We start from the raw sequence: 27,827 nt of genomic DNA, 5'->3' as shown, positions 1-27,827 counted from the left end.
AACATATGTGTACTCACAGCAACATGTGTGCACACATACTCAGAACTCAAAATTTTTTACTTAGTGGGAAAAGTCAATTTTTTTCTCGTTAGGATGTTGCAAAATTATCAGGATGTCATTCTTTTCTTAATCAACTTAAAGTAGTCCCTGTAAAAACTACATCAGTTATTGTCTTTTTCTGGACACAAAGTGTTACAAAAAGGGCCATTAAAATTATTTCCTTTTTTCGCAAAAAAAAAAAAAAAAAAAAGAAGGCCGGGCGGTGGTGGCACACACCTTTAATCCCGGCACTCGGGAGGCAGAGCCAGGTGGATCTCTGTGAGTTCGAGGCCAGCCTGGACTAGCAAGTGAGTTCCAGGAAAGGCGCAAAGCTACACAGAGAAACCTTGTCTCGAAAAACCGTAAAAAAAAAAAAAAATTCCTTTTTTGTGATTATACTATAATTACATAACTTCCCCCTTCCTTTTCCTCCCACTGTACCATCCCATAGAGCTCTCTTTGCTTTTTTCAAAGTTTAGCCTTTTTTTTTAAACAGTGCACAAATAGGAAAACAGTGAAAGCAAACAGCTTTTGGGAGAAATGCCCTAGTTCACATAAAGTGCGTACAAGACTGGTCTGGAGAAATGGCTCAGCTGTTGTCCTTTAACTTTCAAGCATGTAAAGGAGTATAAACCTAGAAACTGACAGAGTATCGTGCTTCACTTCGCATTTTCCATGTTTTCTTTTAATTTTCAAGTGTGTAAAGGAGTATACACCTAAAACTGGAAAACATTTGCCCTGAAGTCGGTAGTCCATCCCAGTGCCTGAAGACGCCATCAGGATAAACCAGTTTGCCCTTGAACCAGAGTCAGCCTGGCACTCTCTGTGCGCATGTGCGGGGCCCATTCAGCCAATCAGCGAGCTCCCTGTGGGAGCCTGCCTTTCCTCCCGCTCAAATCACAAAGGTCCTCCGAGGCCGGCCGAGCAGCTTTCACGGTCGAGGCCCAAGTGCTGGAGGGCGCTGACGTGAGGTGCTCACCTGTCCGACGACCAGTAAGCCGTGTTCGCCTGCTGAGGGTTGGGGGTCACGTGAGGAGACGGTGTTTAGTGAGGAAACTCCTCCTGATGGGCAGTGACTTCTGACAGGGGTCGTTCCTGTGACTTCTGACAGGAGTCGTTCCTGTGACTTCTGACAGGGGTCGTTCCTGTGACTTCCGACAGGGGTCGTTCCTGTGACTTCCGACAGGGGTCGTTCCTGTGACTTCTGACAGGGGTCGTTCCTGTGACTTCTGACAGGAGGTCGTTCCTGTGACTTCTGACAGGGGTCGTTCCTGTGACTTCTGACAGGGGTCGTTCCTGTGACTTCTGACAGGGGTCGTTCCTGTGACTTCTGACAGGAGGTCGTTCCTGTGACTTCTGACAGGGGTCGTTCCTGTGACTTCTGACAGGGGTCGTTCCTGTGACTTCTGACAGGAGTCGTTCCTGTGACTTCTGACAGGGGTCGTTCCTGTGACTTCTGACAGGGGTCGTTCCTGTGACTTCTGACAGGGGTCGTTCCTGTGACTTCTGACAGGGGTCGTTCCTGTGACTTCTGACAGGAGTCGTTCCTGTGACTTCTGACAGGGGTCGTTCCTGTGACTTCTGACAGGGGTCGTTCCTGTGACTTCTGACAGGGGTCGTTCCTGTGACTTCTGACAGGGGTCGTTCCTGTGACTTCTGACAGGGGTCGTTCCTGTGACTTCTGACAGGAGGTCGTTCCTGTGACTTCTGACAGGGGTCGTTCCTGTGACTTCTGACAGGGGTCGTTCCTGTGACTTCTGACAGGGGTCGTTCCTGTGACTTCTGACAGGGGTCGTTCCTGTGACTTCTGACAGGGGTCGTTCCTGTGACTTCTGACAGGGGTCGTTCCTGTGACTTCTGACAGGGGTCGTTCCTGTGACTTCTGACAGGAGGTCGTTCCTGTGACTTCTGACAGGAAAAGGGAGGCAGAGACCTCACTAAAGGGATGAACAGGCTGTGGAGGATGGGGAGCCCTTGCAGGACACGGTCACGGAGCCTGGGGATAGAAGCCGACAGCGGGGTGGGGTGAGGGACAGGGGTGGGGTGTGCAGGACCGGGGTCTGCGGAACAGGAGCCCAGGGCGAGGAGCTGTAGGCTGCCTCCATGCTTCTGGGTGGTGCCCAGAATCCCTTAGAAACCAACTGAGGACCCATCTTCGTCTTCCTCCATAGGGTGTGCTAGTTTGATACGGACTGTCTGGATGTTGGAGAGAGGGGAGGGCGAAGGAAAAGAGAAAAAAAAGAGGAGACATTGCAAGGGATTAATAAGTAACCCAGGGTGGGTTCTAACCACTGATCCTCCAGGCTCAGTCACCCATGTACTGGGATTACAGCCCTGCACCACCACGTTCAGCCTTTTCTGTCACTTTTGGTTTGTTTCTGTAGGGTGGGAACTCCCTTTGTAACTCAGGCCCTGTCTAGCTTGGGCTGGCCTTGAACATGCAATCTTCTGATGTTTGAAATCCCCAGCTTCTCAAATAGCAGGCCTTTCTGTGTGAGTGGTGGTAATGGTGGTGGGTGTTTGTTGTGAATAGAGCATAAGCTCTTTTACCATGAATACATATTTGCCCACGTTGATTATCTTTCTGGATAGCACCATGATTTTACTTTAAAACTGAGATACAGACTTGCTCAATTTTTTAAAAAGAATCTGTGAGACATAGGACCAAAATTCAGATGTCCTAGAGGTTATGAACTGACACATTTTGCTCTTTCTTTTTTTTTTTGGGGGGGGGGGACTCATATACTGTAGGTTGTGGCCAATGTTGCACTTTTAAAATTGAGAAATGACAAATTGTTTACTTTGGTTCAAAAGTATACTTTTTTAAAAAAAAAACAAAGTTCAGAGAGAGACATGTTTAGTAGGATACAGGAGGAGATGGAGAGGGGGAAATGTGTATATATATCACATTTCATTGAATATGTGTATGAAATTCTCAGTAGTAAAGGAAAATTATTAAAAAACAATGTAAAAAGAGGAAAAAGCTTACTTTCAATGAACTAAGATAATTCTTATTTGATTTTTTGACATTTTAAATTTTGCCATTTATTTAAATGATACCATTGGATTCACATGACTTGTGAGATTCTTTTCCTTTGTATTTTAACTAAGAAAACATCTGACCTTTTGCCAACAGAAGAAGGAATTTTGGTAGAGTTATGTCGGTACGAAAGCAGGAGCACTTAGTGCTTTTTGAATTTGATGATGAAGAAGATGGTCTGAGTGTTTTGAAGAAGGCTCGGTCTGAAGGTACAGCGTATCCAATGTTGGGCATTGATTGTGTCCTGGAGTTCATCTGATTGTTACCTAGTCTCAGATTTTCTGATACTTTCGTTTCTAATTTTAGATGTACATTTCTGTACCAGTTTTAGTGATGCATATTGCTTCTCTTGGCTCTGTAGTCCCAGTATATTGAGAATTGATTAATAACTTAAAATGGTTTTACCCCAGGAAGACTTGAAAAGTGTTCCTATAAAATGTTGGCAAATTGTGAATTGATTTCATAAAATCTGCAAAGAAATTATTTCATTTCTATAGCTACTTCAAAAATTTACATTGAGAAAAGTTCCAGAGAAACGCAAATGAAGATAGCACTTTGCTAACTATTACTAATATAACATAACTAAATTCCAATATGTTTTTCATCTGTATTGTTAATACAGAAAAGAGCCCAGTGTTTAACAAAGATGAGAGGAAGTGCCCTCCTGCAGAAGTAGATGAAGCTATGGGGTAATATTTTCAAATAATTTTTTTGCCAGTTCAATAGAGTACTTCAAATGTAGTGCCTGTAATTCCTGCTCTAGAGAGGTGAATGCAGGAAGATCAGAAATCCAAGGTCATCCTCAGCTATATAGTTATTTCAAGTCTAGCCTGGACTCCTTGAGACCTCGTAATCACAAACACATAGCGACTATGGCTACCTGCATAAGACCTTCACACACACACACACACACACACACACACACACACACACACACACACTCACACGAGAATAGGAAGGAGACTAGTTGGGAAGAAAGGGTTCAGCAAGAGTGGGAGACAAATAAAAGAAAGTAATGGGGATATACGTGTATGACTTGTCAGCACTAAGGTAATAACAAAGGTTTACTTTAGTTGTCTAAGAAATATGTTATGTTATGTTGCATGTGACATTTGTTCCAACCCATATGCTATATATTATAATAATTAAAAGAACTTTTGTGTAAAGTTTTGTGTGTGTAAATGGTCTACCACTGAACTATATTTCCAGCTTTAATTTTTTATTGTAATTTCTTCACAGAGATGAAATACACACTATGTTGGATAAATTCGGAGGTATGTTTTTGGAGATAAGTATGTTAACAGAAAATTGTTTAAAACTATATATTAATTTATGTGAAAGGAAATGTTAATCAGTGTTCTTTATAACTGTCATTTAATGCTCACTTAGCAATGGATTTCACATGAATGTTGTGATTTAAAAACATAAATTTTTCCACTTAAAATTTTCCATGATTAAAAAAAAGTAAAAATGACGCTTGTAGACCTGTGAGTCTCATATAGAATTTTAGAAGAAAAAAATAGATGGAGAAAATTTTACAATTCTTTCTATTCACAGACTAATAGTTCACACAAGTGATTCTATGTATCAGGTTTTCATTTACAAAATTTATTTTGTAAGACTCTTGCTGAATTCCCTTTTCTGTGAAGGAGAGAATAATCCTGAAGACTAATAAAATCCTTCATTATTATTTGTTAAGATTTATTTTCTTTTTAATTATGCGTCTCTGTGTGGGGGTGTATGTCACATGTAAGTGTCTGCAGCGCTCAGAAGATGGTGTGGGATATCCTGGAGCTGGAGTTAGAGGCAGTTGTGAGCTGTATAACACGGAACTGGGAAATGGTCTCAAGTCCTCACGAAGAGCAGCAAGCACTTGTAACCACTGAGCCATCTCTCCAACCCCTGTATAATTACTTTTATATCCAAAAATGTGAGGGTACTGGAAAAATGGCTTATCAGTTAAGGCTGATTGCTTCCCTTGTAAATGACCTGAGTTCGGTTCCCAGCATCCTCATGGTAGCTCCTAGCCATTTACAACTCCAGTTCTGGAGGATCTTGCTCCCTCTTCTGATCTCTGTGGGCACATACAAGTTATATATACATACATGCATGCAAAACATTCATGTACATCAAATGAAGAAAATCTAAAATAAAAGTTGTGAAAGGGAAAGATCTGAAATTTAAATACTGTTCATCAGTTGTATAAACTCCTTTTTATATAGTAGTTTGTCAATTCCTTTGTTAATTTTGTGTATTGCTTCCTTGTTTTTAAGACAGGATCTTACTATGTAGTTCGAGTTGATCTGGAACTTGATCTGAAGCCCAGTCTAGGCTTAAACTGTAGATCTCCTGTGTCAGCTTCCTGGGTGCTAGAATTACAGGCATGAGCTACCACACCCAGCTTGGGAAAGGGTATTCTTTTTAGAAGAGTTAATAATAATTGATTCTTTTGTAGGAATTATTGATATCATGAAATTTTCCCAGAGAGTTTTTTTCTGTTTGGTAGTGACAAAGAGTTTGTTTTCTAATCTGTTACATAAAGTGAAGGTTATAGATCCTGAAAGTATAAAATTTTATGTCATAGTATGTATAGATTGATTATAGTTACTAAATGGTTACTATTTATGATAGAAAATATATATTCAGCAACATTATTTAATATATTGAATTTTTATGCACTACTGTACTTAGTAGTAAAATCCCCTGTATAAAAAGCTCCATGAAATTATTTTAAACTATTCCTAAATTTTCTCCATATTTACATGAGTAGTTTTCACTTTTATTTGTGTGTATGTTATACAGGTATGCACCTGTATGAGCAAGTATGTGGATGCATGTGGCAGCCAGAAGTTGAAATTGGAATGTCGTCCTCAGTCACTTCATGGGTGTGTGTGTGTGTGTGTGAGAGAGAGAGAGAGAGAGAGAGAGAGAGAGAGAGAGAGAGAGAGAGAGAGGGAGAGGGAGAGGGAGAGGGAGAGGGAGAGGGAGAGGGAGAGGGAGAGGGAGAGGGAGAGGGAGAGGGAGAGGGAGAGGGAGAGGGAGAGGAGAGAGAGAGAGAGAGAGAGAGAGAGAGAGAGAGAGAGAGAGAGAGAGAGAGAGAGAGAGAGAGAGTTTTGCCTTCATATATGCATGCACCACAAGCTTGCCTCTTGCCGTCAGGAACCAGAAGAAAGAATTTATTCCTCTGGGAATGGAGGTATAGATCGTTGTGAGGCGTCATGTGTGTGTGCGGGGGGAAATGAACCCGAGTTCTCTGGAAGAGCAACCAATGTTGTTAACCACTGAGAAATCTCTCCAGCCCCTCCATTTTTTTTGAGACAGGATCTCTTTGTATCTGGACCTCATCATTTCAGAGAGATTGAATGGCCAAGGAGTCCCAAGGAGCTGCCTGTCTCTGCCCCTCAGTGTTGTTGTCAGGGACACACAACATCACAGCTGGCTTTTTTTTTTTTTTAATTTTTATTTTGCAGTACAACTCAGTTCTACGTATCAGCCACGGATTCCTTTGTTCCCCCCACCCACCACCCTCACCTTCCCCCCAGCCCACCCCTCATTCCCACCTCCTCCAGGGCAAAGCCTCCCCCGAGGACTGAGATCAAACTGGTAGACTCAGTCCAGGCAGGTCCAGTCCCCTCCTCCCAGGCTGAACCAAGCGATCCTGCATAAGCCCCAGGTTTCAAACAGCCAACTCATGTAATGAGCACAGGACCCGGTCCCACTGCCCTGATGCCTCCCAAACAGATCAAGCCAATCAACTGTCTCACCCATTCAGAGGGCCTGATCCAATTGGTGACCCCTTAGCCATTGGTTCATAGTTCATGTGTTTCCATTCGTTTGGCTATTTGTCCCTGTGCTTTATCCAACCTTGGTCTCAACAATTCTCGCTCATATAAACCCTCCTCATTCTCGCTAATTGGACTCCCAGAGCTCCACCTGGGGCCTAGCCATGGATCTCTGCATCCAGATCCCTCAGTCGTTGGATGGGGTTTCTAGCATGACAGTTAGGGTGTTTGGCCATCCCATCACCAGAGTAGGTCAGTTTGGGCTGTCTCTCGACCATTGCCAGCAGTCTGTTGTGGGGGTATCTGGCTTTTATGTGGGTGGTGGGGATTCAAACTCAGGGCCTCATGCTTGGCATAGCAGGCATTTTAAACACTGAGCCATCTCCCCAGAACAAAGCGATTTTTCCATCTTTGGTATTTTGACAATTTTTATAAAAAATATATTTAGGCTTACCATTGACAATATTTTATACAAATATCTTATTGTTTTAAACATGACTTGGATTATAATATTCAAGAGAGTAATTTTATGTATTTTAAAACGAGTTATAAGACTATACTTCAGGATCATTTCTGTAATTAAAGTTTGACTTCTAACCACAGTTCAAAAGCTCACTAATATCATTTCAGTGGGACATTATTTTTTTTTTTAACTTAGAAGTATTTCCCTTCTGCTAAGCTGTTTGTTTGTCAAGTACTTAAAATTTATCCCCAACCTTTTTTCTCCTGGGTTCATTATTATTGTGCCTAATTTTAAAATTATCTTCCATTAGAAAAATCAGAACTAAGGTAAGTTAGAACATTTCCCATCCAAAATATATAGGGCCAAAAATATTTCAGATTTCAGAGTTTTGTGTATTTTATTTTATTTGCATTGACTTCACTGGTTGTACATCCCTAGTCTGAAAATGCAAAATTCTAAATACTCTAAAGTATGAAACTTTTTGTGCACCATGTTGGTGATATATTTCAATTTAATTTTAAGTGTCATTGATATTGTTTAATAATCTTTAGCCATATCTATATATCTATATCTATATCTATACACTTGAATATTTAGAACAATTGAAGTTATTTGAATATTAACCTTTATTTCCGATATAGATGGGATTAATAATTCTCTTCTTGAAAAGAGAAGAAGAATGCAAATGTACTCTGAAACTGTTTCCAAAAAGAGTAGCTACAAGATGAAACAAGTTTGGGGAACCAAACAACAGCGAATGTAAGTTTGCTGGCATTTTTAAGCGCCAAGTTTATATCATCTCTGAGTATATATTGGTGCAAATTACTTATGAAAATAGTATCACCTGTGTGTTGGAATCTCCAGTGAAAATGTTTCAATTGAATTTACTCTAAGCGAGTAGTACTACAACTGTTGATTTTAAATACGGTGCTTTTACTCTGTGAGGAAAGGTCAGGAGGCATGACAAAACCCAGTCTCAGAACTTTATTTTGGGGCCGGACAGAAGAGAGCATGGCAGGCCTATGGAAGAGACACGTGAGGAGAAGGGACAGAGGTGGGAGGAGACAAGAGAGGGGAAGAATCTGTGACCAGCTTTTTAAGGATTTCCCTGCACATGCGCATGTGGGCTTAGGGAACTATGCCATGCATGTGCAGATTACCTGACAGCACTGCACACATTTGTGTAATCGCGCAGCATAGTGATGATGTAAGTCCCCTTGCTTAGCTACTGAACTGCGCATGTGTGGTCATACAACTGGAGGAGTGGCAGAATCCTAACAATAATCCCATGCCTTCATAGAATTGAGACATATTTCTTGGAAGTCAGTGAAGATTACATGCTCTTCCTTCCAAATAACAATTGAGAGAGTTATTATTTTAAAAGTAATTCATGTTCACTCTGGAAAAACATTTATTAAGTAAATGGTAGATGACACAAAAACTATTAAATGTCTTTTAGTTAACTGTGTGGGCAATGTAAAATATAGTTCATTTTACATCAAAAATAATTTGTGTTATTTTAATTTACCTAACTATTCTTTGTACTGAATCGTATCTGTCAAAAGGGCTTAGTAAAATATTTCTACTTAGAAATAATTTACTTTTTTTTTTTTTTGTTTTTTTGTTATTTGAAACAGGGTTTCTCCGTGTAGCCCTGGCTGTCCTGAAGCTTTCTCTGTAGACCAGGCTGGCCTCGAACTCACAGAGATCTGCCTGCCTCTGCCTCCTGAGTGCTGGGATTAAAGATATGTGCCGCCACCACCCAGCTAAAGTAATTTGCTTTTTATTGGAACCTATAGAAAACATGAAAAATTATTTGGAGATGAAATTAATCTTCCCTTGAAATATGTGTGTGTGTTTATATGTATATGTGTGTATGTATATATAGAAAATATATATATATGATATATGTATCCTTATATTATATATATATATATTATGATAAAATTTCCTTGGATTTCAAGAGGCAAACCATATGAGAAGACTTTTGTAAGGAAAAGAAGTATTTTTAGAATCTATATTAATCTACTTTTATTTCTTGGGTTCCCACGAGAATATTTAAACTGTTAAACTGTTATGATTTCCTTCTTTTTCATAGTATAAAATATGCATTCAATTTTGTTTTAATTATTTTCATATTGGTATAAAATGTGAGCCTTTATTCTTATGTTTCACAGGCTGGAAGTTAACAATAAGTATTACCCGCAGTTTATGGATCTGTTTAAGCAGTGGGATTTGGAGAAGCAGAAATACAAGAAACAGCAAGAAAACCTAATTGTTGGTATCGCAATTAGCTTTATAATTAATCTTTTATAGCAAGATTTCAAGTAGGACTCTAGATGCTTGCCTTCCATTAGGCCTGGGGAACTAACCCAAGGTGCATTACCCACTGTTACCCAGTTCTTGTCCTGCAGAACCATAAACCACAGAAGTATAGGCAAATATACTCACACATTCCACTGGGCTCCTTATAGTAACTGGGATTCTTATCATTTCAAACAAAAGAAACTTTTGAGAGACTGAAGGTGGTTTACTTCTTGCTGTGAAATCAATCGTGGGTAAGTTAGATTCAGGTACAGTTGAATGGAAAACGGGGGGACTTGAGGTACTATCTTTCTCGACGATGTTGTTGCAAGTTCTTCTTGGGGTTACTAAGTTAATCCTTCCAATCCTGTCTTTACTCCAACATTAGAACATGCAGTGGACTGAGACAAACTTTCTCACTACTGCTGGTAGAGCAGCATCACCGAGTTCGTTGTGGTCATTTGCCCATTCCTGAAAAAACACACTGTACTTAGATTATGATTTGGTTTAGCTTTTCTTTCCTTTATTCCTTTCCTCTCTCCCTCCCTCTCTCCCTTCCCTTCTTCCTTTCTTTACTTTCTTTTTTTCTCTTTTCTGTCTCTCTCCCTTCTCCATTGCTCCCCCATACCCCTGCTCCCCGCTTCTTGTGATTTGAAACTGAAGACAGGGCCTTTTACAGACTAGTGAAGCACACCACAGCCAAACCACAGCACCAGTCCAGAAAACGATTTACTTTCAATGTCCAGAGCTGTAACACAACTCAAGTCCCACTCACACATTATATAGCTGTATTAGTTATTCTTTATATTTTCTTCTTTCATTGCTTATAATCATCAAAAAATTTATACCTAAGATCTGGGGAAACAGGTCATATCAAATAATTGTGGAGTTCATAGATCAGCTTAGTTTTGCAAATGTTCAATTTGAGGTACACAAGAAAGTTTGTCTAGGAAGATGTTGAACAGGCCACTGGTATATGAATCTGAAATTCAGGAGAGAACGCTGAACTAAAGCAACAAAGTTAAAATTCTCAGCTTAAATGCAGGTTTTTTAACCATAAACCTGGATGAAATCACCAAGGCAGTGATTAAAAATGTAAATAGGAAGTCTGAGGATAGGCCATTAGAGGCCTAGTTGGTAGAAATTAAACTACCCCAAATGAAGGAAGTATTAATAAAGAAAAGACCCTTAGCTGTGCCTTACACTGCTTATAGACCACGTAAGCTAGATTTAACAACAGGAAGTCATTGGTGTATTGGATAGAATGATTTGGTTGGAAAAATGAGTACAAAACTAATTAGAAGCAGGTGTGACAAGTTTAGTTCCAACACTTGCAAGGCCAAGGCAGGTAGATCTCTAAGTTCCAGGCCAGCCTTGTCTACAGAGTGTGCTCCAGACAAGACAGTAAGACTGTCTGAAAAATAAAATGAAAACGAATTAGAATGGGTACAGGACAGAACAGGAAAGAAAGGACTGCTTAGAAGGAGAACAAATGAAACAGAGGTTTGTAGAGTTTTTTGTTTGATTTGGCTTTTTGAGCTAAGAGAGATAACGTGTTTGTGTGTTAATAGGAATAATCTTTTTGTTGTTGTTGTTGTTTTGGTTTTTTGAGAGAGGGTTTCTCTGTGTAACAGCCCTGGCTAACCTGGAACTCCCTCTGTAGACCAGGCTGGCCTCGGACTCACAGAGATCCACCTGCCTCTGCCTCCCAAGTGCTGGGATTAAAGGTGTGTGCCACCACTGCCTGGCAATAGGAATAATCTGTAGAACAAATTAATCATTTACTTTTTTTGTGGCCCTGGGGGCCTGAAATTAGAACCTAGGGTTTCATCCATGGTAGCAAATGCGTCTTAGCACTGAGCTATATCCGCAGACATTTCTTACTTTTCCTTATGAGACAAGGTTTCATGAAATTTCCCAGGCTGGCCTGTGGTTCAGGCATGCCTTGTCCTTGTGATCCTCAGGCTTCATCCCCCCAAGCAGCTGATATGGCAGACTGAAGTTAGCTGGCCTGGCTAGAGAGTCAAATTACAAGTGTAAGGTAGAGGAGGTAAAAGCTGAATTCTTGTGTTTGAATGGGCATGAGACAGAAGTGGTAAAGAGCAAGTATGCTGTATCCTGAGAAATGAGAGCATAGACAGATGCAGGTTGGTAAAGAAGACTCGATGTCTTCTTTATGATGTTTCTGTATACGTAGTGAAATAAGGTCACCAGGTGGTGAAAATGTTTCCACCAAGTAGACTAGCTAGAGTTGAATTTTCCAGACTCGGGGTTTAGAAAAGTAACAGTGAGAGAGTTAAAATTAATTATATTGTAGACATTGAGATTTCAGAGAATGAGCTTTTACTTGGATATGAGGATTTTCTACTGGTTCTCGTGTGGTGGTGCATGCCGGTTATGCCAGATATTTGGGAGACTGAGGAAGAAGTACAAGTCGCAGACAGCATGTGCAATATAGGGTGGCCCTGTATCAAAAAGTTAAATAATTCCTTTTCCATGACTGGTAGGATCATTATATTGCATATTAATTATTTTTAAAATTGCTTAAACTTAGACATAATTTTTTGTCAAAGTAAAATGTTAAATGTATTCATTTTAAAATTATTTCTTTTGACTTCAGTATGGAATTATTCTTTTGCTTTAAGGATGAGAATGTAGCTTAGAGATACAGCGTTCACCTATAATAGATAAAGCTTAGAAGAACAACAGAAATATTTTACCAAAATATATAAGCTTCTTTTATATTTGTAGAATATTTTCCACCAGCAGCAAGTGATGCTAAGACAGTGCAAAATTAAAAAGAACCAGAGAATGAAACTAATTATACAGATGGTTACACGATACACACAGGTATGTGGTACACAGAAACGTAACACCTCAGACACTATGTGTATAATGGTTGTTTTTTTTTTTTGCAATTTGATTAGGGAAACATTTTAATAAGAAATTTCAACTGCTTTTCAGTTTAAATTGTTATGGACAAAAGTGTTAAGTATAGCTGTGGAGCTTTAATTGTTTTGTGATGATTATTCAAGATAGGAAATGCAAATTAGTAATTTTACCTAACAATGTACTTGCCATGCATCATATTCATAGCTGATGAACACTTGAGTCACCATTTTCTGTTTATCTGAGACCAAGTCTGTGAATCATTTCTACATTGTCATCTGTATTTGCATCCCAGTGTTTGTTGAATAGGAAATACTGAATTGAAATTGTGGACTTTTTGTTTTCAAATGTATTGTAGAAGTGCTTTCTGACCTCCTCAGTTCTGGAACTGTTACACTGACCAAAAATGACTGTAATGCTACTTTGTAATCATTAGAGATAACCAAGAAAGTACTAGACTGTTGAGGAGATTTTTAGATTGACAGTTGCCTGTTTATACATAAGCATATTACCAAACATGGGTCTCAGTATTAAATAGTTTTAAAAGGATTTTAAAAGGTATGTTTTTAAATTTTTTAAAATATCTTTCATGAAAACAAAAGTTATTTTAAGTGTTTTCAGGCAGAGGACTTGTCAGCTTTCCCTAATGTTCCCTAGGAACAGTTTTTTGATTGGTATCAATATTTGATAAAGCACTAATCAAGCTTTCGCCTAAATAGTATCATCACTAAATGTTCCCATTTACCATTAGGAACATTAGTGTAATGTTTAACTCTTCCATATCTTTTAGGTTCTCAAATTGAGCTTCTGTGCAGTGGCTCATCATTTCGTCAAATCTTTCCTATCGCTATTAACCTTAGTTCATTCTTTCTGCTAGTAAACCTTATCATCTTTGTACTGTGAAAACTCTTAACTGATTTCTGTTCTTCAGTCCATCCTTCATAGGTCTGTCAGGTTGTCTTTCTACAACATCTCTTTCTTCCTGCACATCCATCAGTCATTTCTCAGTTTTTATAAATTTCTTAAATACATTCTAGCTATTTAGATTCCCCATGACTGAGTCTCGTTTTAAGCACCATTTACTACATGTACCTACTATTCCCACCTCTACACAACTGCTTTGTCTGACCCCACAGACTGTACTCCTGTGCTTTGGGAGTGTTTTTCTCCAATATGTTTAATTCCTCCTTATCTATTGATGTCTTGTTCATTTGCCAGCTAAAGTAAAATCATTTACCAATCAATCTATACTCTGTATATACAGAAAGCTGCATTTCTATTTGTATTTTAACTTATTTGTACTGTTGTTTATGTTTTTCCTCATTGAAGAAAAACGAAGCAATCTCCTATTACTATTGTTATTGTTATTATTATTACTACATTAAGTACTTTTGGGGACAATAGGAAGTGGAATAATAGTTTATTGAGTGGATAGTAAAGGTTTAAAATTTATTTCTTCTGGCTGGATGTGATGGTACATGCCTATAATGCTAGTATTAGGGAGGGTAGGATAGGAGGATATCAAATTTGAGGCTTGACTGAGCTACAGAGTGAGACTCTGCCTTAAAAAAATGCTGTATATATATGAAGTTTTTTAAGTATAAAAATCCCTGAATGATAAAACTTGATATTTTTGAGACAGGTCTCACTATACAGCCTTATCAGGCCTGGGGTTTGCTATGTAGGCCAGACAAGCCTTGAATTCACAGAGATCCACCTGCCTTGGCCCTCAAGTGCTTGGATTAAGGGTATGCACCACCATATACAGATTAAAATGTAATTTTTAGTTTATGTAAATTAAAAAGATCTCCACAGTACAGATCATTTTCTTACCTTAGTGAATTCATGTCACATTTACCACTAGTCCAAATAAAATATAACCTGACATTTGGAAACATACTAGAAAATTTCAAAATTATCATACTGATGGGACCTTGTAGTCTTAATCCTATATCTTTTGTCTTTGCTTTTCTTTGAAACGGGTCCCACTGTGTTGCTCAGGCTTACTTCTAGATCCCTGTTCTCCTTCTTGAGCCTCCAGATACCTAGGAATCATGTGAAACTGCACAGCATTTTTGTTGGTTATTTGTTTGTTTTTGCTTCATCTTGACCTTAACAGTTCATTAAACCACTCTTTGGGGAAAAGTATGCTAATTTAGCCTCTTTAACAACATTTGATTCATGTCTGATGTATTTTACTTTGTTCTGTATTATTATTATTCATTTCTAATTTACAATGTTTTGAAAAACGGAATTAATAATAACCATTGATGAGTATTAATAAATTCTCACTTGTGAAAATGAATTACACAATTTAGAATCTAAGATGAAACACTATGGATTATAAGTCAACTTGCCTTTTGTGTTTTAGATTTTGAAGAACATTGAGAATAAGAATAATAATGTTCGATCGACTGCTTCATTTGATGAACTTAAAAAAGAAATAGCTGAGTATCAAAAGAAATACAGGATGGAAACTGTAAGTTATATTTTAATCTTGAAGTTTTATATATATATATTTTTTATTTTATATATTTTTATTTTATTTTATAAAATAAAAATTTTATTTTATAAATTTTATTTTATATAATTTTATTATATTATATAAAATTTAGCAGAAGCGCTGAAGTATTTTATTTACTAAACTATGCATAACAACTAAAAATTCATTGTGTTTATTTTCTCCTTCTATGAGACAGCAGCAGCAAGAGATTGCAAACATTCGAAAGTCTCTTCAATCCATACTATTTTCATGATTCTTTGAAGAAATCTTGGACCTGTGTGGAATAATATATTTCTTTTTTTTTTTTCTTTTTTCTTTTTTTTTTTTGGTTTTTCGAGACAGGGTTTCTCTGTGTAGCTTTGCGCCTCTCCTGGAACTCACTTGGTAGCCCAGGCTGGCCTCGAACTCACAGAGATTCGCCTGGCTCTGCCTTCTGAGTGCTGGGATTAAAGGCGTGCGCCACCACCGCCCGGCGGAACAATATATTTCTAATGTTAGATGAAAAAGCATGTTTTTATGGTGGAAATTCAAGTTTAAATAAAATGAAAACAGGCACATAGCTAGCACCTATTCTGGTGTTTCCAGGGTTTAACTCTTTTGTTGTTAATTAGTGAGGTTTTTCTCTCCAGCAGTGTGAATTCACTTTTGTGAATAAAAATTAGTTTCTTTCTTTTGCCATCAGCATATTGCTTCCTTTTATTTTGGAGACGTGATCTTACCATGTGACCCAGACTAGTCTCCTATTTCTGAGCTCAAGTGATCCTCACAGCTCAGCCTCCAAAGTACTTGTGATTTTAAATTTTGATTTGCTGATATATGTATAGTATTTATGTGTATGTAGTATATGTATAATACTTATCTCAAAATTGAACATGTTTATGTGCCTCTTCATGAAAAGGCAGCAGCAAAAGATTGCAAATTCTCAAAAACTTTTTAAATCTATTATTGTACTGTCCAAATAAAATATAGGAAGGCATGTGACTGGCAGCCGTTCCTCTGTAGCAAGGTTTCAACTCTTTTATTGTAAAAGTGAATTTTTTCTATAACACTGTCAAATCATTTTATCATCAATAAAGTGTATTTAAGTTTTGGCTTTCGCATATTTTTTAATCACTCATAACAGGTACAAACATACTATTATGGAATGTTAAATTGGATATTGTATTATGTTATAGGTTTTTCTGTCTTGTCTTGTTTTTTGAGACAGATTCTAACCATGTTTCCCAAACCAGTCTTGAACTCCAGGGCTCAAGTGATCTTCACATCTCAGCCTTCTAGATACCTTGTACTACAGGTGTGTGTCACAGTATTGAGCTTTTTTTTTTTTTTGTTTTTGAAGGAAAATATTGAAGAACCCCATTTTACATGTATGCCCTCTTTTTGTGTTTAGTAAAATATCAATCCAATTTGAGGGAAAGAAAATATTCTTTGATTTATAAAATTTACTTTAAAAAACCCTTAAATTGTGTCTAACAATAACTTAAACTGCCATGTGTGCCTGCATGCTGCCATGCTCCCTGCCACAATGATAGTGGAATGAGCCTCTGAAACTGTATGCGAGCCCCAGTTAAATGCTTTGCTTTATAAGAGTTGCATGGATCCCCTGGAACAGGGAAATAGAGTAGAGTTTGCTGGTGGGGAGGGGAACAGGAGGAATCTGGTTGGGGGTATATGGAGAGAGATATTGCAGGGAGAGGCAACTGGAATTGGGGGGAACTGGATGGGTAGTGTGGAAACCTAGTGCAGTGGAAACTTCCTGAAATCTATGAGGGTGACCCTAGTGAGGACCCCTAGTAATGGAGGATACAGAATCTGAACTGGACATCTTTTGTAGCCAGGGAAGGCTTCCAGTAAGGAGCTGGGATTGCATTCAGTCAAGTTTTTTGGCTGACGGGGTTCTGTGGAAATCCCCAAAAAACCCAGGCTCATGCTAGGACAGAAGGTCACCCTCCAAAAACAGATAGCAGGGTGGCCTTATTACAGAGGACAATATCCACACAGCTCATTGAATGTAGAGAGTTTGAGCTGGCGCCTGCATGGAGCCATTACACCTATGGTCTAGTCTCTAGTGTGGGAAGGTACTTTTCAGGCCACTGAAAGAGAAACGTGGACAACAATCCAGCCACAAAACCTTCAACCTACAATCTGCCTGCAAGATGTGCAGGGGGAGGGGGAATGATGGTGCAGAGCTTGTGGGAGTGCTCAACTAATGTCTGGTTTAACTCGAGGTCCAGGTCATGAGCAGGAGCCCATGCCCAACAATGCCTGGATAGCCCAGAGACCTAGGATAGAACCAGACATGACAGGCTAAACGAATTCATTCATTCATTCATTCATTCATTCATTCATTTAGAAAAGTAAATAAATAAAATCAATGAAATGATTCTCAATGATATTCTGCTATACTCACCGGAGACACTTCCTCCAGCAGCAGATGGGATCATGTGCAGAGACCCAGAACCAGAAGTATGGAGTCTAAATTGGAGGTCTCCATTCGGTCCCTTCCCTGGGAGCTCAAGAAACCCTGTAGAGGAGGGCAAGGAAAGACTGTAGGAGTCAGAGGGGCTGGAGGACACTAGGAAAACATGGCCTACTGAATCAGCTATGCTGGGCTCACATGTGCTCACAGAGACTGAAGTGACAAGCACCAGACCTGCACGGGTCTGCGCCAGGTCTTTTGTGTACATGTTATGGCTGTTAGCTTGGTGTTCTTGTGGGACTTCTAACAGTGGGAGTAGGTGGATCTCTCACTCTTTTGTCTGCTCTTGGGACTCTTCAGCCTCCATGAAAGCTTTTGCCTTGGCTTACTGTATCTTGTCATGATTGGTTGTGGTCTCTGGGAGGCCTGCTCCTTTCTGAATGGAAATGGAGGGGGATTAGCATCTGGGGGAAGGGGAGGTTGTGGGGAACTGGGAGAAGGGGAGGGAAGGGAAACTGGATGGGATGAATTGTATGAGAGATGAATCTACTTTCAATTAAAACAAAACAGAAGTCTTTAGACTGTTTGTGCACATCTGAAGCCAGTCAATTTTACCACTAATTTTATTGTTGCCCTTGAAGATATTCTAAGATGCTCCAAGTTGTTTAATTTGATCATGGATCCCAGTCTTTTCCTTTGTCAATTTATCCAGAAATGGTAGGACCAACCAACCAGTATCATCATTTTCCTTGTTTTTCCACAAATTGTCAAACATTTTCTGTAGAGTCACCAAATCTGTTTCTGCTCACAGCTGGTGAATCAGAATAATGAAATGCATTTGTTTCCTTAAGTCACACCATGGGCTTTCAGAACTCTCTGAGCTTCCAGGAGAGGCTTCAGTGACTACAGGTGTTGACAAATTGGAAAACCTATGCCATATGCTTAAAAAATTATGCCAGGTGACAGTGGCACATGCCTTTAATCTCAGTACTCAAGAGGCAGAGCCAGGAGCAACTCTGTGAGTTTGAGGCCAGCCTGGTCTACAGAGTGAGATCCAAGACCAGCACTAAAACCTACACAGAGAAACCCTGTCAAAAAACAACAACAACAAAATTATCCTTATATTTCTGTGGCTCTAAAACCTCTTCTGGTAACAAAATCGGCATTAATCATGGTTCTCTAGAGGATCAGAACTTATGGGGATATACATATACATATATTCATGTATATATATGATATATGTATATATATATATATATATATATATATATATATATATATATATATATGATTTATAAGAATGGCTTACAGGCTGTGGTCCAGCTAGTCCAACAATGGCTATCTACCAATGGAAGTCCAAGAAGCCAGTGGTTGTTCAGTCCATGAGGCTGGATGTCTCAGCTGGTCTTCAGTATATACCAGAATCCCGGAGTAGTGGGCTCTAATGCCAGCGAAAGAATGGACTTGCTATTAAGAGCAAGAGCAAGCAGGCAAAGAGAGCAAGCTTCCTTCCTCCATGTATTTTATATAGACTGCCAGCGGAAGGTGTGGTCCAGATTAAAGGCGGCTCTTCTCACTCCAAAAGTCTGGATTAAAGATATATCTTCCCACTTCAAATATCCAGATTACTAGTGGGTCTTTACACTTCAGATGATTTAATTAATAAAAGTTCCCTCACAGATGTGCCCATCATTTAGGTCTTAGTTCATTCCAGATGGAATTAAGTTGCCTGGGAAAGCAATGATCCTCCAATCACAACTGAGATGGATAGTGAATCAGGATGAAGGGACCAGGGCTCTACACTCTTCAGACTCTAAGAGCCCTTGGTTACTGCAACAATAGGAGGCCACACAGCTAAATTTTTGGTAGATGCTGGGGCAGAGCTGTTTTCATTGGTAACTGGACTTACTGGGTTTTTAAAAACGTGGTCCTCTGGCAGTAGGAGACTGAGCAAAGTGTAAGGATTTAGAACAGTAGGATGAATGATTTCAGTCCATTTATTTACCTCCCAGAGATCCTGAACTGTCTTAATTATCTGAGGTCCCTGGTTTATGGACAGGGAGGAAAGGCATATTCCAAGCCAGCTGGCATGGGGTGAGAATGTTAGCATCTGACAGCCTCTTGATACAAGGAGCAATTCCCAGTCTAGCCTTTTGGTTAAAGGGATATTGCTGGATCCTTATAGGTGTGGCAGTAGTCACGATTCTTCCCAGGAGTGGTGGGCGGTGCTCTTCCAAGCATGGATGATTTTTCTCAGCCCATACTTTGAGAAACTGTTATTGCAAGTACTGGATCAGGATTTATTTCTGCTTTGGAGTCTGGAAAGTTGGGAAATATTATTCAGAGAGAGGGGTAGTTTATCTGAGTTGGTAGGCAGCTGCACAGGAAATTTTAGTTTCTTGAGGAGTAAAGGCAATGTTGGTGCCTAATTTTCAAAGCAGATCTCTGCCTAGAAGGTTGAAAGGGCAGTCTGGGACCACCATGAAAGAATGAGTCATCTGTTTGTGGCTCAGGTAAACTGTTATTATAAGTGTGTGGTGATAGTCCTTAATCATACCTGTGGCTCCCTGTCCAGGTCTACACAGTCCTGGACCTTAAGGATACTTTTTTTTCCATTCCCCTGGCACCAGTGAGCCAGGCCATATTTGCCTTTGAATGGAATGATCCAATGCCCATTGAGACTAGCCAGCTAAACTGAACAGGACTACCCAAAAAGTTCAAAAGTTCCCCTATGACTTTTGTGGATGGAATACAAAAAATCCTTAATTCAATCCTCATTCAACTCTGCTCCAGTATGTAGATGATCTACTGGCAGCAGCCAACACCACTAGACGTTCGAAAGACCAAAGGTTTTTCTGCTCCAGACTTTGGGACAACGTGTCTCTCTGAAAAAGGCTCAACTTACAAACAGAGGTCTTGTATCTTGGATACAAATTTGCTCTAGGTAGGAGAACTCTCAGTGGCTTCCCAGAAGGAAGCTATCCTCAGGACCACCACTCCTAAAGCAAGAAGCAGGCATGCAAATTCCTGGGGGAGTCTGTATATTGTAGGCTCTGGGTTCCTGCTTTTGCTGAAATAGCCCAGCCCCTTTATTTTCCTACTGTGGGAGATGATTCTTGGAAGTGGACTGAAACAGAGGAACAAGCTTTCTGGGAACTAAAGCAGGCTCCAACCTAAGCCCCAGCTTTGGCCCGACCAGATGTCACTAAACTGTTTCACCTTCTCAGTCATGAGACTCAGAGCATTGCAAAGGGCATTTTGACTCAGACCCTAAAACCCTGGTGTTCTCCAGTCGGCCATCCTGTTTGTGTGCCATAGCCCAAACCACTATACCAGGAAGAGAAGCTGACAAACTCACCCTGGTCCAGGTCCTGACTTTAAGGGCTCCACATGCTGTGGAAACCCTCTTAAGAGGGGCAAATGGCTAGTGGGTGTCAAATGCCAGTATCAGAGTCTGTTGCTCCATCTCACAGTTGCTGCTGTGCACAATCTCAACCCTGTGACATTGATGCCTGATGATGACCCTGAGGTCCTATTCCATAACTATGAGGACTTGCTGGAAATTCCTCAGGCCAGTTTTCCAGACCTCCAGGACAGTCCCCTGTCTGAGGCAGAGGCTGATCTCTTTACTGATGGAAGCAGCCTAGTCATTAATGGAGTCAGGAGTACTGGAGCAGCAGTAACTAACCAATGGGACACCATATGGGCACAAGCCTTGCCACAGGGCACATCAAACCAAAACGCAGAGCTGATGGGTCTCACTCAGACCCTACGCTGGGGAAAGTGAACATTTATACAGACCGCAGGTATGTTTTTGCTACCTTTCATGTCCATGTTATGATTTATATAGGAGAGGTGTATAGCATGAATCCTAATTGATCTTAATAATAAAAACCCAGAGCCAGATATTGGGGTAACTGCTGAAAGATCAGAGAGACAAAGGAGCAAGCTATAGCCACCTCTTACCTTGCCAATTCCTCAGCCTGAAGGTGGAGGGGGGCAAGTTCCTGTCTCCACCTGCCTTATATTCCTCTCTCTGCCCAGCCATATCACTTCCTGTTTCCTCCTCCCTAGTGCTGGGATTAAAGATGTGTGCCACCACTGCCTGGCCTCTGTGGTTAACTAGTGGCTAGCTCCACACTCTGATCTTCAGGCAAGCTTTATTTGTTAGGGCACCAACAAAATATCACCACAGATATTAACTGCTGGAAGAAAAACTCTAAAACAGAGAGGAAATTCTAGCTGTCCTTAAAGCAGTCTGGCTCCCTAAGGAGGTAGCTGTTATCCATGACAAGGGGCATCATACGGCAGCACACCTGAAGCTCAAGGAAACTGTAAGGCAGACCAGGTAGCCTGACAGACAGTAGAGATGCCTATGGAGCCCCTTTCTGTCTTGCCCACGACTTTTCCTATTTATAGATCCCTCCCCAGCTCCTCAGCTCTGAGAGGTGACCACCTCTCTCAATGTCTCTCAGCCTCTCAATGTCTCTCCTGCACACAGGTCAACCCAAAGCACGGGGTAAAAGGAGTTCCTGCTGTTCGTCTGAAGTGACTTGCCCCCAGTGAACAATGGGAAATTGACTTTACAAAGAAGAAAACTCCTCACATGGAGTATAAGTACTGTTAGTGTTTGTGAACACCTTCTCCCGATGGGTGGAAGCCTTTGCTATCTGTAGAGAGACTGCTCTGACAGTGGTCAAGACTCTTTTTACATCCCTAGGTTTAGGAACGAGAGAGGGGGAAGGATGCTAGAGGCCAGAGCGAAAGTAAGATACACAAAAGTAAGGAAAAAAAGCCTAAGGCCGAAAGGTAAATAGGATAGGTTAAGTTAAGAAAAGATGGGTAGAAACAAGCCAAGCTAAGGTTGGACATTTATAATTAAGAATAGGGTGGTGGGCCCCCCCAAAGACCTTCCTATTGATGCACTCACAATGGGTGAGCAGGGCCAAATGCCTGCACCCAGGGCCTCTCATTGGCAGTGATGTAAGCATCCCATTGGCTTTCATTGGCTGGGCAGTGGAAAGAGGTGGACTCTTCCTGGAGAGGGAGCTTGAAGGGAAGCTGCCAGCAGCCAGGCCAGTACCCTGTCCCTGGCTCTCCTGAGGACTGCCCTTTAGCTAATCACTACCATTGCACAGGTCCTGAGAGTCAGAAAAGCAGGCCTGGTGATTCACTGTAACCCTCAGTGTTGCCCAGGCCAGTAGTGACACCACCATGATGAACCTTCTATGGAGGATTTCTGTCATCTTTCAGTGGAAGACAGAGTCTGAAGAGACACCACAGGAAAAACCTCTTAGAGTCCCTTTATCTGTCATTCAAGAGACTCCTCAAAAAGGGTCTCTCTCCACCATGAGGTGCAGTGGGACAGGGATAGCAGAGAAGGGCCTGCGGCCATCCTGAGAGGCTGTTGAGCATGAGAGTGTCCCTGAGTTCCCAAGAGTTAGGCCAACACTGAACTGTGCCCCAAGCTCCCTTGGTGGGCCAAAGCAAGAGGGTGTGTAGATCAACTCAAAGAACACGTGACACAAGTCTTAGCGGGCTGTACTGTCTCTGCCTTTCCCCTTGCAAGACACCTTTGTGTATTCCCCAGAAAAGGGGAACATCTCACTTGGAGACTGAATTTGGCCTTATTCCCCATGCACACATGTCTCTGAAGCCAGGAGGCAGTCAGTCATAAGGAGGGTACCACGAAGGAAGGTGGCCGGTTGTCCCAGCAGGATACTGGAGCCAGATCCCAAAACATTACTTACCCATTATGCTCATGAAGAATAAAAGACAATTTGGAAACATGTCCTTACTTCTGCACATATCTTTAATGCTTGGTCTGAATTTAGAGCCATGGCTATGCATTTGCTGCTGCTGCTGAGGCAGGCATATACCAGTAATAATGGGAGTTTAAAGAGGCTTACTGGGACAGGCCACCCACAAATGCCATGGAGGTGCCATTCAGTAGTCACAATCTTAGGGCCCAGGAATGGTTGTTATGGTCAGAGAAATGATGATATGTGCTCACATCTACACAGGTGCTCAGAGTAGGACTTCTGTGTAGAGACTGTTTGCATTTGATATGAACCATTGTGCCCTTTGTTTATCTGTGTCATAGATAACTCCAATTTGAAGTCTGTCAGAGGAATTGTGACCTATCTCTGTACCGACTATGTCTGGATTAATGAATCTATCTTTTTCAATACTGACATGTTGTGTGGCAATGTCCGCCTGAACACTAGGACAAGTGTCATTGCTCTCGTGGAAGAAAACGAAACAACTCATATCCAAAAAGCAATCAAGGTATGCCTGAATTCACCCAGAGTCTCTTAACCTAGTGCAATTTTGATTTCTCCCTTGGATTAAGACAGACATTAATGTAGACATAGAGTGAGTTTCATAGGTTTGTCCTAATATTTGAGAGGCAGATGCAGATGGAATGTCTCTGAGTTCAAAGTTCGACTGGCTTACATAATATGTTCAGGTCATCCAGGAATACAATATAAGGCCTTGTTTTAAACAAACAAACCACCTGATAAATGATTTTTGCCTTACCTATTTGCTCATTTAAGTTTTATGTAACAAAGTCTTCTTCTCTCTATCACATATCCTCAAATTGAGTGTGATCCCTTGGCTAGCCTCAATCTTGCAGCCATCCTCTTAGTCTCTGACTCCAAGTGCTGGAATTACAGGCCTCATCTACTGTCTATATTCACTCCTATTTCTTTCAGGGATCTATACACAAATTGGCATGTAAACATACAAGTCATCTGAATTTAATATAAGGGTGCTAGAGGATGCACACCTTGCTTTATAACTGGCTTCCAAGTGGTCCTATACCATGAATTGTACCATCCACTCTACTCCATTTGGTTGTGGGTACCAACAGTATCTTAGGATTTTTCTTTACAAGTCTAAGAATTTATCTGTGTTCTTTGCTATGATTGTTAATGGTATTTCTCAGACAGGAGCCAAGTTCTTCACTCCTCAGTGCAAAGGATCCTGGAGAAAGGACCACCCATCTGTCCTGATAACTGGTCATACACCGAGTGGCAGGTGGCAACAGCAATTAGTTAGGTTTTGAAAAGACATGCAACAGCCTTTGACATCAGTGGATCCAGTTTCATCACGGCTCTGAGTACAATAACCAGCATGATGATTGCATCCAAAGTATCACACGATGAGAAACACAGCTCACTAATTATTATGCATGTACCCATTGTGATTCCAGATGGCCCTTTCTGCCACCTTTTGCTGTGTCTTTATGTGATATTTTGATAGCATGCACAATATTCAGTTTTGATTTTAAAACTGGTAACCAGTCACTTGTTCTGGACAGTGAAATTATCCAGTATGGTTTGTGGGAGATGGTTTTCTGCTTTGTGCTCATGTGGCTATTATATTTTTGTATAGAGAATGTACATTGTTTAATGAAGAAATGTTCAAAGGGAAACTACCTCCAGTAAGAATCATAATCTTCAATAAGCCAGAATAGTAGTATTCTTCCACACTTAGGTGAATGGAGCCCTGGCATGCCTTGTCTTTGCAATGTCTTGTGATGGGGGTTATTTCTTCCACTTCATCTCCTGCTTCTGTACCCAGGCCCAGATAGGGAATAACATGCTCTCCCTCCTTGTTCTCCAAAATTGTGCTGCTTATTCTTGTCTCTGTCAACTTTATTCTACTCCACTCCCATCTCCCAGGTAACCCATTTCTCTTCCTACGCATACCCCGCAAAGTCCATTTCTCCAATTACACCACCAATGTCACTCAGTCTAATTTTTTAACCTGTGGAAATGTACGAAATTCTTTTCTAATTTGAGTTATAGCCATGGCTATAGCGTGCTTAGAAGTATATTTTACACTATTGGATGTTGAGTTCCTGGAAAGCAAAAGCACTGTCTTTTTAAGGTCAGAAGGTGAGTTTGTGAGAACATTAAACATAGGTGTGAAATTCACAGTTGCAAGGCACTTGCCAATCCATGGAGCAAGCACAGACACAATTGATGTCATCATCTCAGATCCATGGTGGATCAGTAATGTATGGTCTAGGTTTGAGAACAGTCGCTTAAAAGATTTCTGCCACAGGAGTGCTATTTTGGCATGACTAATAAAGTCCAGGTCTCTGACAAGGAATCCTGTGTCCTGCAAGCACCCTTACAACTCTGTTAGGTCAACTCATTAAAATGCTGTTGTTTTCATGGGGCATCCTTGGTAAGTGTACAGTCTCCTGCCTGTAATTTTTATTTTTCCTTCAACCACTGTCTCCTTCTCTTATAGGTGAAAACTGTGACTAACCCTGTGGATGGTACTGAGCAATCAGACCTTGACAGAGAACTTTGTATTAAGTGTGTCAGCTCCGTCACACAGGACAGCATCTATATCGACAAGGAAACATCTTTCCCTGTCCATCTCTTTTCTGGAGGTAAGATTTATAGTTATAAAAGCAAAGAGCAAGAGTGTGGGAAGTGTCCTTGAAATTGAAAGTGAGGTACCATAAAAATGGGGAAAATGGGCAATATTTTAAGTGGCACATAACAGTCCTGTCCTCCCAATGCCATCATCATGCATCCATGTGGTTTTCACTACTCAATTGATTCATTTGGCTGTTTTGATTTCTCATACAGGGTTCCTCTAAGTTACCTGAAACTCACTATGCATCTGAGAATTGTCCATGACCTTAGCAAACCCATCCCTGACTCTTCTGAGTGCCTAGGTCATAATCTTTCTGCCACTGCCTCAGGATACATGCAAAATATCATCAATGATAGCATCACACAAGTATAAGAGATTTATCTTGAACATACATCCACCATTTCAAAGCAAAGGTGCAGACAGGCCTCTTTCTTTCTGTGTCCTCTTTCCAGAATATTCATCAGATAGGCTCTCATATTTTGTCCCTAGCCTAGGTACCAAGGTTGACGCATGTGATCCTACTGTGTTCCTGGCTTCCATCCCCAAAAGAGATCTCAAAATGACCACTTGATGAGAAAATCCAGTACTCCTAGCTGTAACTTTCACTCTGAGACACACGGTTTTTAGTTATCCATGTCTGTGAATAAATCATTGTCGGAGAACCAGTGTTTAAAGGGCCTTAAGCATCCCTTCCTGTAGGAAGTTATTTGAGATGTCTGTGTAAGTATTTGAAAAAGTTACTTTGCATTCAGGAAATGTTTGTCAGCATATTGCGGTAATGGAGGGTCTTAGGTATTGTGACATGACCTGAGTGCCATAATATTTACACCTCTAATGTTCTTGGCTGTTTTAGAATTCATGCCTTGCAAAGGAGACTTGTTGCTGGTTGAGTATTCCATGAAGCCGGGCACTTCAAACATGAACATCCACACCATGAGCCACTTAAGCTCCCAGAATTCGGATGAGGTAATTTGCTTCCATGTTGCCCTTGTCATGGGCAGGTAGCTGCCTGTTCTTCCTTCCTGGTTAGTTTTATTGCCCAGGATTTTGTTTGGTATGTTTGGTAGTGTATCCCCTGCCAAAGTGGACAAATTCACTGATTGAAAAGGAAATAAGCGGAAAATAATGTAGAATATACACATTGTTAACTCCTAGCTTGTGCACTTTACTTGATGTTAGGATGTTCTGTGGACAACAGTTAGAAATCGCCTTGGCTGTGAGGCCATTGTGGGGAAACTTTGAGTGCACTGGGTTTGAAGTGTTCGGCCTGCTAATAAATGTGGATAAGACCTTGGTCAGTACAGCCTGAGAATGAGATGTAAAGTCAGGGAGGTAGAGTGTTTGGTCACATTGTGTAGCATGAAGATCATGTCTTCTCATCACAAAGGAGATAGAGTGTGAGGTCATGTGGTAGCATGAAAATCATGTCTTCTCATCACACAGGAGACAAGAGTGTGGAGCCATATTGGGTAGCCTGAAGGGCATGTCTTCACATCACACAAGAGATAGAGTGTGAGGCCATGTTGGGTAGCCTGCAGGGCACATCGTTTCATAAGACACCCAATGTTTGTCTTATTTCTCTGATTTAATAGGAGTGATGTGGGATGGTGACTCATTGTATTAACACAGTACCCAGGCCTTCCCTGTGTGTCAAGGATGAGAATCAGTGATGGAGTGAAGGACCTACTGAGTAGAGCCAAGGGGTTGTTGAGGGCCATCTGTGGTGGGTTATGCTTCTCCATACTCATTGCCTTCATTTTCCATCATAGGTCTGTGTTACCACTATTGATGTAAGAACCGGTGTGGTGGAAGCCAGTATGTTTTTTACTTTGGATTCTCTCCATTCTCACCCTGGTTATACACCTGCATTATATGACGTTGTTAATGTGATTGTAGTAGACAGAATTCAATCACATTACACTCGTAGAGTGGTGTCTGTGATTCCCGTGGAGATGTTGTCTATACCAATCATTTTTAATCCTTTTTAA

General features: G+C 40.6%; 2 protein-coding genes across 2 annotated transcripts; both read left to right on the top strand.

The window, feature by feature from the left end:
• The first annotated feature begins 962 nt into the window (after positions 1-962).
• Positions 963-21,991, top strand: LOC131900210 (synaptonemal complex protein 3-like). The gene is made up of 9 exons (XM_059251559.1): positions 963-1,032; positions 3,151-3,288; positions 3,702-3,768; positions 4,319-4,353; positions 7,966-8,083; positions 9,502-9,601; positions 12,380-12,478; positions 14,889-14,996; positions 21,941-21,991. Exons 2-9 carry the CDS (start codon positions 3,198-3,200, stop codon positions 21,989-21,991), a joined length of 669 nt encoding a protein of 222 aa, XP_059107542.1. The 5' UTR covers positions 963-1,032; positions 3,151-3,197.
• A 662-nt stretch (positions 21,992-22,653) lies between these two features.
• LOC131900209 (cancer/testis antigen 55-like) lies at positions 22,654-27,827 on the top strand. The gene is made up of 5 exons (XM_059251558.1): positions 22,654-22,732; positions 23,540-23,727; positions 25,705-25,849; positions 26,693-26,805; positions 27,609-27,827. The coding sequence occupies exons 1-5, from the start codon at positions 22,654-22,656 to the stop codon at positions 27,825-27,827; spliced, it is 744 nt and encodes a 247-aa protein (XP_059107541.1).

The sequence above is a fragment of the Peromyscus eremicus genome, chromosome X, assembly GCF_949786415.1.
Source record: "Peromyscus eremicus chromosome X, PerEre_H2_v1, whole genome shotgun sequence".
NCBI lineage: Eukaryota > Metazoa > Chordata > Mammalia > Rodentia > Cricetidae > Peromyscus > Peromyscus eremicus.
This window is presented reverse-complemented; position numbering and strand designations above follow the sequence as displayed.